This window comes from Mytilus galloprovincialis, chromosome 7 (genome assembly GCF_965363235.1).
Source record: "Mytilus galloprovincialis chromosome 7, xbMytGall1.hap1.1, whole genome shotgun sequence".
In the NCBI taxonomy this organism is placed as follows: domain Eukaryota; kingdom Metazoa; phylum Mollusca; class Bivalvia; order Mytilida; family Mytilidae; genus Mytilus; species Mytilus galloprovincialis.
The window spans coordinates 72,122,909-72,137,216 of NC_134844.1; the positions used below are offsets into that span (position 1 = coordinate 72,122,909).

At 31.1% G+C, this 14,308-nt stretch overlaps 1 protein-coding gene across 14 annotated transcripts in view; it reads right to left on the reverse strand.

Annotated features, from left to right (window-relative positions):
• The window catches only part of LOC143083608 (uncharacterized), a 121,640-nt gene extending 107,414 nt beyond the window's left edge, over window positions 1-14,226 (reverse strand). For 8 of the 14 annotated variants that reach the window (XM_076259877.1, XM_076259873.1, XM_076259878.1 and 5 more), the window contains exons 1-4: window positions 13,947-14,198; window positions 7,257-7,434; window positions 2,341-2,556; window positions 1,123-1,238 (exon numbers count right to left, since the gene is read on the reverse strand). In XM_076259877.1, coding sequence (XP_076115992.1) covers window positions 1,123-1,238; window positions 2,341-2,556; window positions 7,257-7,434; window positions 13,947-14,007 — 571 coding nt within the window. In that variant the 5' untranslated portion in view covers window positions 14,008-14,198. Of the gene's footprint in view, window positions 1-1,122; window positions 1,239-2,340; window positions 2,557-4,421; window positions 4,448-7,256; window positions 7,435-11,396; window positions 11,464-13,946 lie in introns of all 14 variants that reach the window. The other 6 variants (XR_012980805.1, XM_076259886.1, XM_076259884.1 and 3 more) reach the window with 6 other exon arrangements.
• Between the last annotated feature and the right edge of the window lie 82 nt (window positions 14,227-14,308).

Below are 14,308 nucleotides of genomic sequence, written 5' to 3' on the forward strand. Positions count from 1 at the left end.
GAACTGTTGCAACGAAATATGACAGATTTGACAGTCATTACTTGTCTTTTACAGACTAAGACAGTCGTACAACGACTGTTACTGGTATGGACAGTTGTTTTTTCGTCCAGTAGTGTATTCTATTCTATTATTATAGAAATTTGTTATGATTTTGTAATGAAATGACATTTTATATTTTTGTTGCAACACTTATTTGCATCAGTATACCCTATAGCGGGTTATTTTTGCGGGGTGTAAATTTACGCTTATTTTAGGTTATAGAAAAAAAAATCGCGAACAGAAAATCCTCTAAATTAAAAGTGTACATGCAAAGGTACCTTATTCAATGAAAATCGCGATATTTTACACCCGCGAAAATAATCAACTATACGGCACATAGTGCGGAGATGAAAGATAGCGAATAAATGAGAATTGACAAACAAGATGGCATTGGGAGAATTGTCTTATTGGAAGTCATACCACATCTTTTTCTTATATGTGGTCTAAAATTTACTTTTTTATATATATTTTGTATATATTTTTTGTGTGTTGGTTCGAGGCCTGTGGTTAAGACCGATGGTTACAATGCCTAAGGTCCAGGGTTCGTATCATACTCGGGCCACTATAAATTCTAGTACATAAGAAGGGTTATTTTCACCCTCCCACACACTTCTTTCGTATAAGACCGGATTTAAAACTAAAATGGGTACTTAAGGGTCTCGTTTGGTCGAAGTTGTCCCCTACTTTGACATGCAGATCAATTTTCTGACATCTCTTCGGTCTGTCTGTTCCCACCAAAGGTACCGATTGTTCTCGCCGAGTACTTTGGCTTCCTTCACAAGAATAGCATATTTCCCAGTGTCTTTGAAATCTTTTTGGGTTGGTATTGTCTTTGTAAATATTTTTGTAAATTCGTTGATCCCGACAGGTAATGAAATGGATTGCATTGTATCCTTGCAGCTCTCGATGAGTGCTTCAAATAACGGAATAATCTAGAAATGCATACAAGTGCATACATACATTCATACATGAAAAAATATATATGGATACATGTATGCTTGATAGAGAGATATTGATTCAAACTTGTAAGTTTACATTAATTTGCACACAAGACAATTGTTCTTGATCAATGTCGAGACATACCTATATCCATACAGAATACCCGGGTGCTGAGTGTGAAGTTAACTACCGTACTTATGTCAGTTAAATCGAATCTTGACTTCGATATTCCGTTATCAATGTAACCAACATACATCCATCTGAAAGATAATTGAGATCCGTACAAATGGTACAAGATTTGTGTGTGAATGTAAATCGTTTCCTAATTTAATGTGGTACTTTTGTAGAAATACATGTAAACATGCAGATATAAAAAGAAAAGCCAGTCCATGTCAGTTTGTATATTTTGTCTTCAAATCATTTAAAGAAAATAGTTAGTACCTGTATATTAATATATCAAGATTTAAGGAATTACTGTAAGACAAAAATAAAATGATATTCTGAGATAAGAAAATCCTTAGTATTTTGAATGATTCGTCCTTTTGGAAACAATTAATTTATTTAAAAAAATGACAATTTTAATTGATATTCATTTCAACTGCGAAAGGCTGACTGCTGGGCTGGTGATATCCTCGGGAACGTCAAGTCCACAAGTAGTGGCATCGACCCAGTGATTCAATAGTTATCAAAGGTACCAGACTTATAATTTGATACGGCATACGCACGTTTCGTCTGCATAAGACTCGTCATCATCGATTAATGACTTTCGAACAGCGGTATATTACTGTTACTTTTATTTACGCTGAGATCAAAATAGTTTGAAAGCCAAACAAGTATTAAATTGAAGAGCATTGATGGCCTACAATTCCATTTGGTGAATTAATGATTAACTATATGTAAGCCTTGAATTCAAAAAAGAATTAACTGTTTGTGTGATAAACGGAATATTCCATGCCTTTCACTGTCGAAATTGTAGCTTAAATTTCTGAGGATTAAAAAGCTTATACTGAATGAAATAGTTTGTGGTGTTTATTTATTTTGATGCATCAAAGTTATGCATTCTTGTTATATAAAAAAAATACAAAAAAACAACAAAAAAAGGATTAATACCTAGTACAACAGTAAATTGCTGAACAAAAACCCAATATTTTACACTACATCAAAAGCTATGCACTAAGCAAAAGTATTCCAGCAAATAAAAAGCACAAAGCGATTTAAAAGGAAAAGCAGTCTTTCTTAATTGATTGTTCCAACATGTTAACAAATGACTTATTGCCATTATTTACCTTTTACATTAAATCTCTTTTACAGATTTACAAAAGAATATGCTGCAAACATATTAACATGATTAATAAATGATACCTGTTTATAACATCGAGTTGTATCATAAATGTGTTACTGAAACTTGTGAATACAACAAATACGTTTGTTCCATCTAATGTGCACCTTGAAAGTGTGTTACTTTTATGATTAACCCAGTAAACATGATCATTGGCGGAATCAACAGCTATACCTGCTGGTTTGGCCGTTGTATTCACAACATGTTGCAATGTTATGTTCTGTGATGGATATCGAAATCTAGAAAAAGAAATGAAAAAATACTGTAATGTACTTACGAGTTTTATTTGTATTTCTAAGTGTTCAAAATACTATAACTGATAATGATGTATGTCAAAACATCAGGACATTTTTAGCCCTCTTCGAAAAAGTGCATGTAAACAATTTCGAAATTAAACATGAGCAAATATGATCTAGGAAAAAAAGCTTAGATAACAAACAAATACAAAAAATTGTTTTCATAAATATCAAGAAATGTAAAATGCTCTAAAATAATATGAGTCAAAAATGAGTTTTTCCCCTATTTTAAATGATTTTAGAGATAAAATTTAAGTGAATATCAGTTAAAAAAACGAAGAAATTCCACATGAAATAAATTTAAACATTTTTGTTGGTTTTCTTTAACAATCTTCAAATATATCGCATCTTTCCGTACTTTAGTAATGTCAACAAAACTTACTTTTCTAACATTAATTGTGTAACGGATTGATGTATTCTATCAAAATTAAAAATTTCTTGTAAATCGAATAAGAAATGTTTCAAATAAAAGTTGTTTGTGTAAAGTAAATATCAAAGTGTATAATTATGCCAAATAAACACAAATGAAACGTTGTATTATTATCCTGTTATTACATGACACCGGTGAAAATCGTGTTTAATCACAAATATTGAAGTAAAATGATTTCTAAAATTGTAATGGTAAATATTTTGAAAAGTTTTTATCATCATTGTTATATTCTTACATTGACATATGAAAAAATAGCCGGGATATTGTGATTCGCAATAATAATTAACATTTAGTGTATCAGTGAATTTTGTCTTATCCACTACATAACGCTCTAAACAACCATTTTTACGGAAATTCGACCATACGATTTTCTTACGGCATGATTAAAACATAAGTTTAACATGTATTTTTTCATTTAAAAACAATTCCAGATGTGTGTTCTTTGTGTGTATAAACTCCTTAACTAAGCATCTTTTCAGATTTTGCTGCTGCACTATTTGTTGGTATTGGGTAAATTCTACAATACTATATTGTTATGCGGTTGATGTTTACTGTGGAATATTATACACTACTTTAATGTTCACTGTAGAAGCGATTAATTTCTATTATAATATATGCGATGGATTTCTACCGTAGGAATTGTACTCATGGTTTCTTAATATAGCCGATTTAATCAAAAACAAAATTAGAACAGAAGGATTTGAAAGTGCTTACTTTGTGAGTGAAAGCCTTACGTGATAATAGCATTTACTGCTAAAATGTTTTCTAATAATTCTTCCAGATATATATGAAGGGCCACTTTTATCCATTGCAATGCCATTCCATCATCGCATATATAATATGCATAATACGAACGTGTATCACCTTAAAACAATATGTCGCATATAATTTTGACATCAACATCAAAATACAAGATTTTTTAAAAAGTGTTTTTGCCAAATCTCAAAAAAACTACATATAGGTTGCAAGCAGGTGCTCCCAATAAAAGGGCTGATCATGCTTCGGTAAGTTCTGTTTCGCGAGAAACATATACAAAATTCAGATGTTTTACATTTCAATATGACATGTGGAAAATGTCAAATAGTTTATAAATTTTTCGTTACAAAAGAAGAAAAAGATGGGTTAGTCAAATGTATATATATTATGTATAGTTTTATCAGCGAAGAAGACAGTCATGTTCATAAACACCCCTACGAAGGTATAGTAAATAATTTTATTAACTGATGATCATTTAAAAATATAATAATTACTATGTATGCGGGAAATTTTTTGGAGAAATATACGCTCATTATTTGTATTTTAGTTAGTTGTTATTCAAATTAATTTAATGTTTGCATTTCTGAAGCGTTTTAATGAAAAATGTTTTTAATGAACATACCATGCGTGCTTTCATTATAGTTTGAGCTGAAATTGAAATACGTTGATTTATGTTGAATACTTAATATGCATACAATGTGTACAATACATTTGTCTATATGTATTGTGCACAACTCAGCATATTTTTAATAATATCATAGAGTGGCTTCTGTAGACACACAACATCCAGAATCGACTCTACATGGATTATGTCCTGTGTATTTTCAAGTAAGTAACGATCAATTTAGATTAGAAAAAAATGTCAAGTCTTTGTCTAAAACTTAGTTAATTGGTAGTACTTTGTTAGTTGTTGGTTGTCTCATCGTATCTTTTGTTGCATATTTTTTTTTAAGTATTGGTGTTTTGTATCTGATTATCAATCGTCTACTTTGTTTAATCAATATAGTATTTATCATGTTCATGCAAATACAATCTTTTTAGATATATTTTTGTATTTTTTGGATAATGCACTTCAAATAATATGAATAACTGTAGCAAAAGTACATACAATTAGATCTTTAATATTGAGCATCAGTTGTATAATTAATCATAAAAAACTTAATTCGTCAGCTTCATCAGTTAAGTCATTATTCCAACACATTACTCGACCGATACTACAAACCAGTAAAAGTCTGGAATGGTTGATATTTTTACTCGGCTGTACTGCTTTTACTCGACCAGTTTGTAATGATCTGACATTTTCTTCATGTTACTCGACTGAAGTCAGAATCATACTTAACAGTCTGAACTTGTACTGGACCAGTACTTAACCTTTATATAACTGTCTGAACAATTCTCAACATCGGCGAATTGTGAGCCCGAAGCAAACAATTCAGAAGAAGTAATGTTCTTCTAAATTTGGATAAATTAAAGAATTTTCTCCAGAAAAAAAAGTATATTTCCAAAAGTTTTAAAATGAAAACTAGTCATTCAAGTATAAAAACATATGCATAATTTTTCATTTTTATTTGAAGGTTCATATGACTTTAAGGTTCATATGCCCTTTTCTCGATCTTGATATCTATATCACTAATGGAAAGCTGAATACTAAAATTTATGATAAAAGGGATGATTTTTCATTTCCTATCGTTAATTATCCGTTTTTAGATGGTGACGTTCCCTTGTCACCATCTTACGGTGTTTATTTATCTCAACTTGTACGAGTCGCTCGTGTATGTAACAATGTTTTAGATTTTAACGAGAAAAATTTATGTATTACTGAAAAATTATTACACCAGGGTTTTCGATATCACAAACTAGTCAAAACATTTACTAAATTTTATCATCGGTATAAAGACATTATTCGTAAATATAGCTCAACATGCAGACTTTTAATACGTTCAGGTATTTCACATCCAATTTTTTATGGTAATATTCTTTATAAAGCACAAAGGTGTCAGTATTCACCTCAGAAACTTACAAAACCTTTGAATAGACTTATTAAGAAGGGATATAATTACGATACTGTTGTCAAGTCATTAAAGATTGCATATTTTGGCGTTAATATTGAGTCATTGATAAGGTCTTTGCATCGGAACTAAACACATTTATTCTAAAAACAGTTGTTGGCATGACACGGGTTATGTTCTTCTCATATATGTTATGATGGTATGATACTAAACCCCTAACGGGAAGGATTGTGCCTGATGTTCATATGATGAAATCATAATCTTTCAGTCAGTTTAGTTGAAGTCCGGAGCTGGCATGTCAGTTAACTGCTAGTAGTCTGTTGTTATTTATGTATTATTGTCATTTTGTTTATTTTCTTTGGTTATATCTTCTGACATCAGACTCGGATTTCTCTTGAACTGAATTTTAATGTGCGTATTGTTATGCGGTTACTTTACTACATTGGTTAGAGGTATAGGGGGAGGGTTGAGATCTCACAAACATGTTTAACCCCGCCGCATTTTTGCGCCTGTCCCAAGTCAGGAGCCTCTGGCCTTTGTTAGTCTTGTATTATTTTAATTTTAGTTTCTTGTGTACAATTTGGAAATTAGTATGGCGTTCATTATCACTGGACTAGTATATATTTGTTTAGGGGCCAGCTGAAGGACGCCTCCGGGTGCGGGAATTTCTCGCTACATTGAAGACCTGTTGGTGACCCTCTGCTGTTGTTTTTTATTTGGGCCGGTTGTTGTCTCTTTGACACATTCCCCATTTCCATTCTCAATTTTATTATTAAATTGAAAAAGAATCTACTGAAACTTCGAAATAAATTTCCATTTTAGAAAATATAGCAAGGAATGCTATGAAACTATTATGGAACGTTGTCAGATCCTTTTACGTTATGCGTGGGCACATGGCTTGTAAATCACTTAAATTGTGTTAAATACAGAAATAAATCTGAAATTATAGATTCCCGATCGAACCGACCTTTCAAACTCGTAAAATTTCGCATATATTTATCACAAGACAAGAATAACTTATTACTACTTAGGAACATAATTGGTGCTACAAGAGGATAACAATTATCCATTCACAATTACATAATTATACATTAGCAAGCAAGAAACACAATAGAAAAATTAGTGATGTTATAAAACATAATTGAAATATACATTAGTTGGTTGATTTGTTTGCAGTATTCTGAATTTCAACGTTAATAAAATGTTATGTTGATTGTAACATCTTAAAATCTATGAAAATATATTTTCTAAATATATTTGAAAAGTACATGTATTTGCCAGTAAGGTATGATTGCAATTGGTTAAACAGTACCATAGTACGTCTGTTGCTATGTTTTTGAAAATATAAATTTGGGAAATTTCTGTTACTTATAGCGTCATTTGAAACCTTAAAAATGAATTAAATATAACTTGTTAGGTATTCTATCATTGCACAAAATTAAACTTACCGTACAATGTCCCGAACATTATATCTTGGAAAATAAACGTATTCGTTTTGGTAATCGTAGTCGAATGAAAACACACCAAAACTGTCTCCATGCCCAACAAGTACATTCACATGGCGTGTATCAACATCAATTTCCATAATTGAATGGGTACTTGCAAACAGAAGTTTTTCAGGTATAGCTGAAATAATTGTTCAAACATTGTCAAATACCAGTACAGTATGTCATAGTTGACCTCCTATCCATGCAATTCGTTACATAGTTCAAATGCCAGAGGTAGGTTGTTCAACTTGATTAAGCAAAGCATATGATTTAGTTTAACGAGTCCATAAAAGTTTTTCGCATGATTAGTATAACCAGTGACGAAATTGTGATGAGCTATTTATTTTAATCACTATATTATTCATGTAACTATCATTGGCTTTATTTCCTCTTAAACAGATATTATGTCATATTATAAACACAACATTAGGAGCAAAACACACAAAAATACACATTTAGCAAGTGTTTCCGACAATGCATTATAAATCAGAGCCTATTTCTTTCTTTTTCTGCTTTAAATAATAACGTTTCTTTATAATCAGTTTTTGGGTGCTAAAAAATATCATATAACATGTTCTTTTTCTTCTTTGAAAATATATTTATATTTTAGATTTGTTTTAGTTGAAAATGCTTGAATGGGAAAAAAAATTCAGTGAATGCAGAAAGTAATATGCTTTTTGTTTACCAAATGGTGGTATGCACAATTTGTTATTATAAATTTGCATTTCGCTTTAAAGTATGACTAGAGACAGAGTTTTTCATCCGTTTGTTCCTCAATCATGTTATCTGAAATAATGAGGTCATGCACGTGGTCGAAAAGAGAAAAAACAAATTGCATTCAACGAATAACTTGAATTGTTTTTCTATAAAAAAAGTTTAAATCAATGACATTATTCAAAAAAGTATTTTTTTAAACAGCATGTGGCTGTTCTTACTTGTAAAACATGGTCAGTGTTTGCATTCGTGTCAGTGTGTATCAATGTTTTTTGGATTGTACAAAAATGCATCCTTCATGGCAATAATCTAAATGGCAGTTGATGTTCAACGGCGACAGTGATAGCAATGATATTTTTTTTTTTTTTTTTTTTTTTTTTTTTTAACATCCACACGATAATGATTTTCAAGAACCAGTTATTTCTGATGCTAATTTGGTACACCTTCTACACATGCAGTTTTTAGTTTGCTCCAAATCTATGGCAGATTAGATAATACGTTATATTCCTTCACAATTATATGGTGTTCGAAGCTGCCGGCCCGCTAACGACGAATGTTCTGTTACTCAGAATGAAAATAAAAAAAATAGAAAAGTAAATAATAAATTGTAGCAAATAATCTTTCTTGAGATTTGGAGAAAAAATATGTCATAGAATTCTAATAGATATTTTTAAATATCATGTTCCGCAATGAATATAGATTTTAATCCCACCATCAATTTGAGTAGTACATATGTACTGAATTGTTCCATTTGCTCAACAGTTGCCATAGATTAGGAAACAATCTAAAACCATCATAGATTAGGAAATTACAAAACTAATATTAGGATCGTAAAAAAATACCATACATTTTGGATGGCATGACGTCATATTTGACATCAATAAGGAATCTGCCATAGATTTGGAAACCACCATATATTTGAGTCCTACGTATATACAGAACTCAAATCATCAACTATACACCTTAAGACTACTCTTTACAGTTTAATCGACAAAATTGGCAGAGAGATTGGTAGTACAAGTTATATTCATGCTGAAGGTGGAACTGCACATATTTTGACAGTCCTGTACTGTAGCCGTGTTAGGGTAAATTTAACTTTTTACATACAATTGAAGCCTGAATAAGAAAATGAGAGGCATCAATTACAATCAACTGGTTTTATTATCTCTAGTTTCTACACAGCCTAAACGATTTCAACAGATATCGTTAATAAGACCAATGTATATTGAGGTTTAATAATATGACAACATAGTTGCGGTTTTTTGATGATCATACGAGTGTTATGTGCGCTTGCATAGCATAGACAAATTTTTCGAAACCAAAGTTGAAATTCTAATATGTAACTCTATAACATTCTTTGTACTGATATTTATTAAAACGGTAAAGACGTATTTCGGGTTACTGTTTCGACATATCATTTACTTTATTTTTGTTAGCATGTGCAATACAAAAGAAAAGGAAGGACGATCATTTTACATGGAATTGGATTTAAAAATATAAAATTTTCATGTAATCCCCTTATCCCCTTTTTGCAAACAATTTTGTAGGGCTCATTATTAAAAAAAAAAGTACAATAATAATTTAACCTTTGAAGCTAACAATATGATTAACAGTATGATCTGGCCTAATTTGCACACTCTTTGAAGCATAAAAAATCATATTTATATATAGGAATTAGAATGTGCAGGCCCCATAAAAGGTTAATTTATCCAATAACCGAATATACATTAAACTTTACCAATTTTACCTCACCAGATGCAGGCAAATGATTTAAAAATAGATAAGTAAAAATGATATTTTATACATGCATTTTAAGTTAAGCAACATCATAATGTAATACATTATTTTCGTCTTTAAATAATGTGAAATAAGAATCAGATTTGACTCAGAATTGAACAATAATATTTAAATTCCCATTGTGTAGCGTTCAAATACTGTAGTTTTAATATGAAACTTTATAGCACACCTTTGAATGACAATTTATAATACAAAACATACATGTCTCGCGTTACCGTTTCTGCATATTATTTACTACATTTGTGTTATAATGTGCAATAGAAAAGAAAAGGCAGGGCGACCATTTTACATTGAATCCGATCTTAAAATATAACATGTTTTCGCTTAAAAATCCCCCCAAGTTTTAGAGAAAGCAGGACTAGAATAATTCACCCCGATTTTATCGTTAAGTGTCAAATGTCTGCTTGCTGTACTTTAAGTCTGAATGTATTTAAGGTGGTACCTAACACTACAGGGAGATAACTCTGTAAAATCAGCTAAACGTTTTAATTACGTTGTGTTGTTAAGGGAATATTAATCTTCTCAATGATCAAAATAAGTGTCTGTCAAACTGCTATATAACCATTGTAATTTTTCTGATAAAACGGTTGGTTCAAATTTTTTGAAATTTTGATATTTTTGTAAAAGGGTAAAAGTAAATACTTTGTCAAAATTTTAAGAAAATTAAACAAGCCAAATTAATTTTAGTTAAAGTGTTGGGTACCACCTTAATGGTAGTCTAAATTATAGTTTAAAGTCAACTGTATAGGGTTTTTTGAGAAAAAAAAAACATACATTAATATTTTGACTACAAAATTCCAAAACTGTAATGCAAAATGTATGTTACATGTTTCAAAGAGGAATAAATACCCTCAGTGTTGTTAAAATGTATACAAGTTCTATTTATATTAGTATTGTCTGCATGAATACTGAACTATATAAAGACATAACAGTTCATAGGTTAAATTCATTTATAGTACATATACAAAATGTATGTTATTACTGGAAAAATATCTGTACTAACATGACTAACTAAAGGGTGTTGTAACAGCTTATCTACACCACTTTAAAGCCTTTGCTCATTAAAAAACAATAGAAAACATTGTGTAAGAAAAACAAAAACAAACTCTCATTGTGTACTAACTGTTGGTGCCCTTTTCTTGACAATCAACCACCTTATCATTCCAAGTAAGAACATGCATTAAAAACAAAACCGCTCACTACTAGAACCGTCTAACATTTGAGTTATAGGTAAGAATGGAATAACAGAATCGAATGTTCAATGAAAAAAATGTTGAATATAAGTTTGAATGGTCCTGGTACATTAGACATACATTACGATCGAATAAACTCCGTATGAGAAAAGAAACTTGCTTCGCATGTAAATGAATCATAATTTAATGTTGTGTCGTTGTTCTCCTACACGGTGAACATACGACATGTACACATATTTAATCAATAAAGAAACTAGCTACATCCGTGAATTTAACGGACAGTATTAGCATGATTAGCATCGCTACTGTAACCAAAAAAAATGAAAGCAAAATATTACAATTGCCAAAATAAAGCTCTTGCTGGTTTATATTTCAATTTTGTTTTATGTTAACTTACATTCCGCAGCTGATCTATGATACAACATCAGAAAAATTATGAACCACTTCTGGACGTCCATTGTTTTCTGTATGATGTCATATGATAAGGGAAATACATATTATAAAGTTTTTCTAAAACAGAACACTATTTGTGAAAAAAACCAGTTTTTTAAACAAACTGCTGGCAAAGTCATGTTCAAGTAATATGATATGATTTTGTGAATTATGTAATATAAAAATCTATTGTGTTGATGTCAAACACTGTGATGCTTTACTGAATATCTGCAGGGAAGTGTATCGCTTGATAAAATATACCTACTTTGTGAAAAGACTTTATTTTCACAATGAATTGCAAAAACCCTGAGTGTTGTGTCCTTCAACTTATCAATTTCAGGACTGTGATATTGTGTCGTAATACTATCAAATTTTGGAAATGTCAGTTTTGTATTATCAGTTTTTTTTTCTTTAAAATGATGAACTAAACTAGATATTTAAAATTTCCAATATTATCTAAACAATTGGCATATTATTTTTACTAGGGATGATACGATCTTCTCTGGAAACTTTCTGTTTGTTCAATTCACCGTACGTTAGATAGGATATACAATAGAACAAATAATTAGAAAAAATGAAAGAATGCGTGAAAACATTACAAGTTGCGTTCTAAAAAACAAGTATGTTTCATATATCTTTAGAATGTTATGTTGGTATTATGCTTATAATGATTTACAGTTAATTAACCTTTAATGCGACAATCAAATGTATTTCACTTGGATATATGCAATCTATAACTTATGAAATTATTTTAAGTTGCATGTGTGTGTGAACATAAGAGTCATAAAAAGAAAGTGAAAAAGAGTATTAAAACATCAATGAAACATGAAAAAAATGGAAATTTGAGCAGTTTAGCTTTACGATTATATCGAAACATCATGCATTACCAGTCTTGTGTAAAACTAAAGTTTAAGAGTTTGAAAGAATGACTAACTGAATTATGTGTTCAATGTGAACAAACACTGTAATTGTAAGTCTGACACTCTGTCATCTTGTAACAGCATTAAAACATTTGACTTTTCTACTCTGTACACTAGTATTCCACATTCCAAACTAAAAGACAAATTGAAAGAGTTGGTATTGCTTTGCTTCGTAAAAAAGAATGGCCAACGTAGATACAAGTATCTTGTCTTAGGGAGGGATAAGTCCTACTTTGTAAAGGATCACTCTGATTCGAACAAAAAATTCTCTGAAACTGATATTATCAAGATGCTTGATTTCTTGATTGACAACATATTTGTTACGTTCGGAGGACGTGTTTTTCAACAGACTGTTGGCAGTCCAATGGGAACAAACTGTGCCCCTCTACTTGCCGACTTGTTCCTTTATTATTATGAGGCTGACTTCATGCAGGAACTTCTTAGGAAGAAAGATAAGAAGTTAGCAATATCCTTTAACTCTACTTTTCGCTATATAGATGATGTTCTTTCACTAAATAATTCAAAATTTGGTGACTATGTGGAACGCATCTATCCAATCAAGCTAGAGATAAAGGATACTACAGATACAGTTAAGTCGGCCTCATATCTTGACTTACATCTCGAAATTGACAATGAGGGTCGGTTGAAAACAAAACTTAACGACAAAAGAGATGATTTCAGCTTTCCAATTGTGAACTTTCCATTTCTAAGTAGCAACATTCCAGCAGCACCTGCATACGGGGTATATATCTCCCAATTGATACGATATTCCCGTGCTTGCATTTCCTATCATGATTTTCTTGATAGAGGGTTGCTGCTCACAAGGAAGCTATTAAACCAAGAGTTCCAAATGGTGAAGTTGAAATCATCCCTTCGTAAATTTTAAGGACGCCATCACGAGTTGGTTGACCGTTATGGAATAACCGTTTCACATGTGATATCGGATATGTTCCTTACGTCGTAACTACAATCCCCTCCCCCTTTTTGTAATGTGACCTACCGAATTAGACTATTTACCGGATTTGTTATCACATAAGCAACACGACGGGTGCCGCATATGAAGCAGGATCTGCTTACCCTTCCGGAGCACCTGAGATCACCCCTAGTTTTTTGGTGGGGTTCGTGTTGTTTATTCTTTAGTTTTCTATGTTGTGTCGTGTGTGCTGTTGTTTGTTTGTCTTTTTTCATTTTTAGCCATGATGTTGTCAGTTTGTTTTAGATTTATGAGTTTGACTGTCCCTTTGGTATCTCTCGTCCCTCTTTTACAAGTACAATTATACATTCATTGGGATCTTGTTAACTATACATAACAAGGAATCAATTTGATCAGTAGATAATCAATTACTGAATACATGGATACCTCCCTGAGGATACAACTAACACCATATTATTCTCAAACACAATTTAAATATCGACAAAAACACAACGAAATAAAAAACTTAATATAGGAAATTGTTTACAGTGATCATATTGGATATGTGACATTTAAACATATTTAGTCTATTGAACAACGTGTAAGAGAACATTGAATTGAGCTTCAAGTATAAACATGTATGTATGAATATATATATATGTATATGTTTGAATTTACTTACATTCTACAGCTGATGTGTAATAAAATATCAGAAATATTTTGAACCATACTCGTACATCCATTATTTTCTATATCTTATACGATAATGAGGAAAGAAGTTTATCCATGAATAGAAAACAATTATGGAAAAACAGCTTTTAAGCAAACAGCTGAGCGTGTCCTGTTACTTAAGCAGAACAAAGACGTGGCTATATTATTTAAATAAACACATTAAAATCTAATGACAGAGTCATGATCAATACGCCAACAAGTACGCACCTTTAGTAGAAATATAAGCCTATTGTGCAGATGTCAAACACTGATACACTTTAGTCACACCATAGGCGATACAAATTAAAGTATTTGAAACACAATTGCATATAA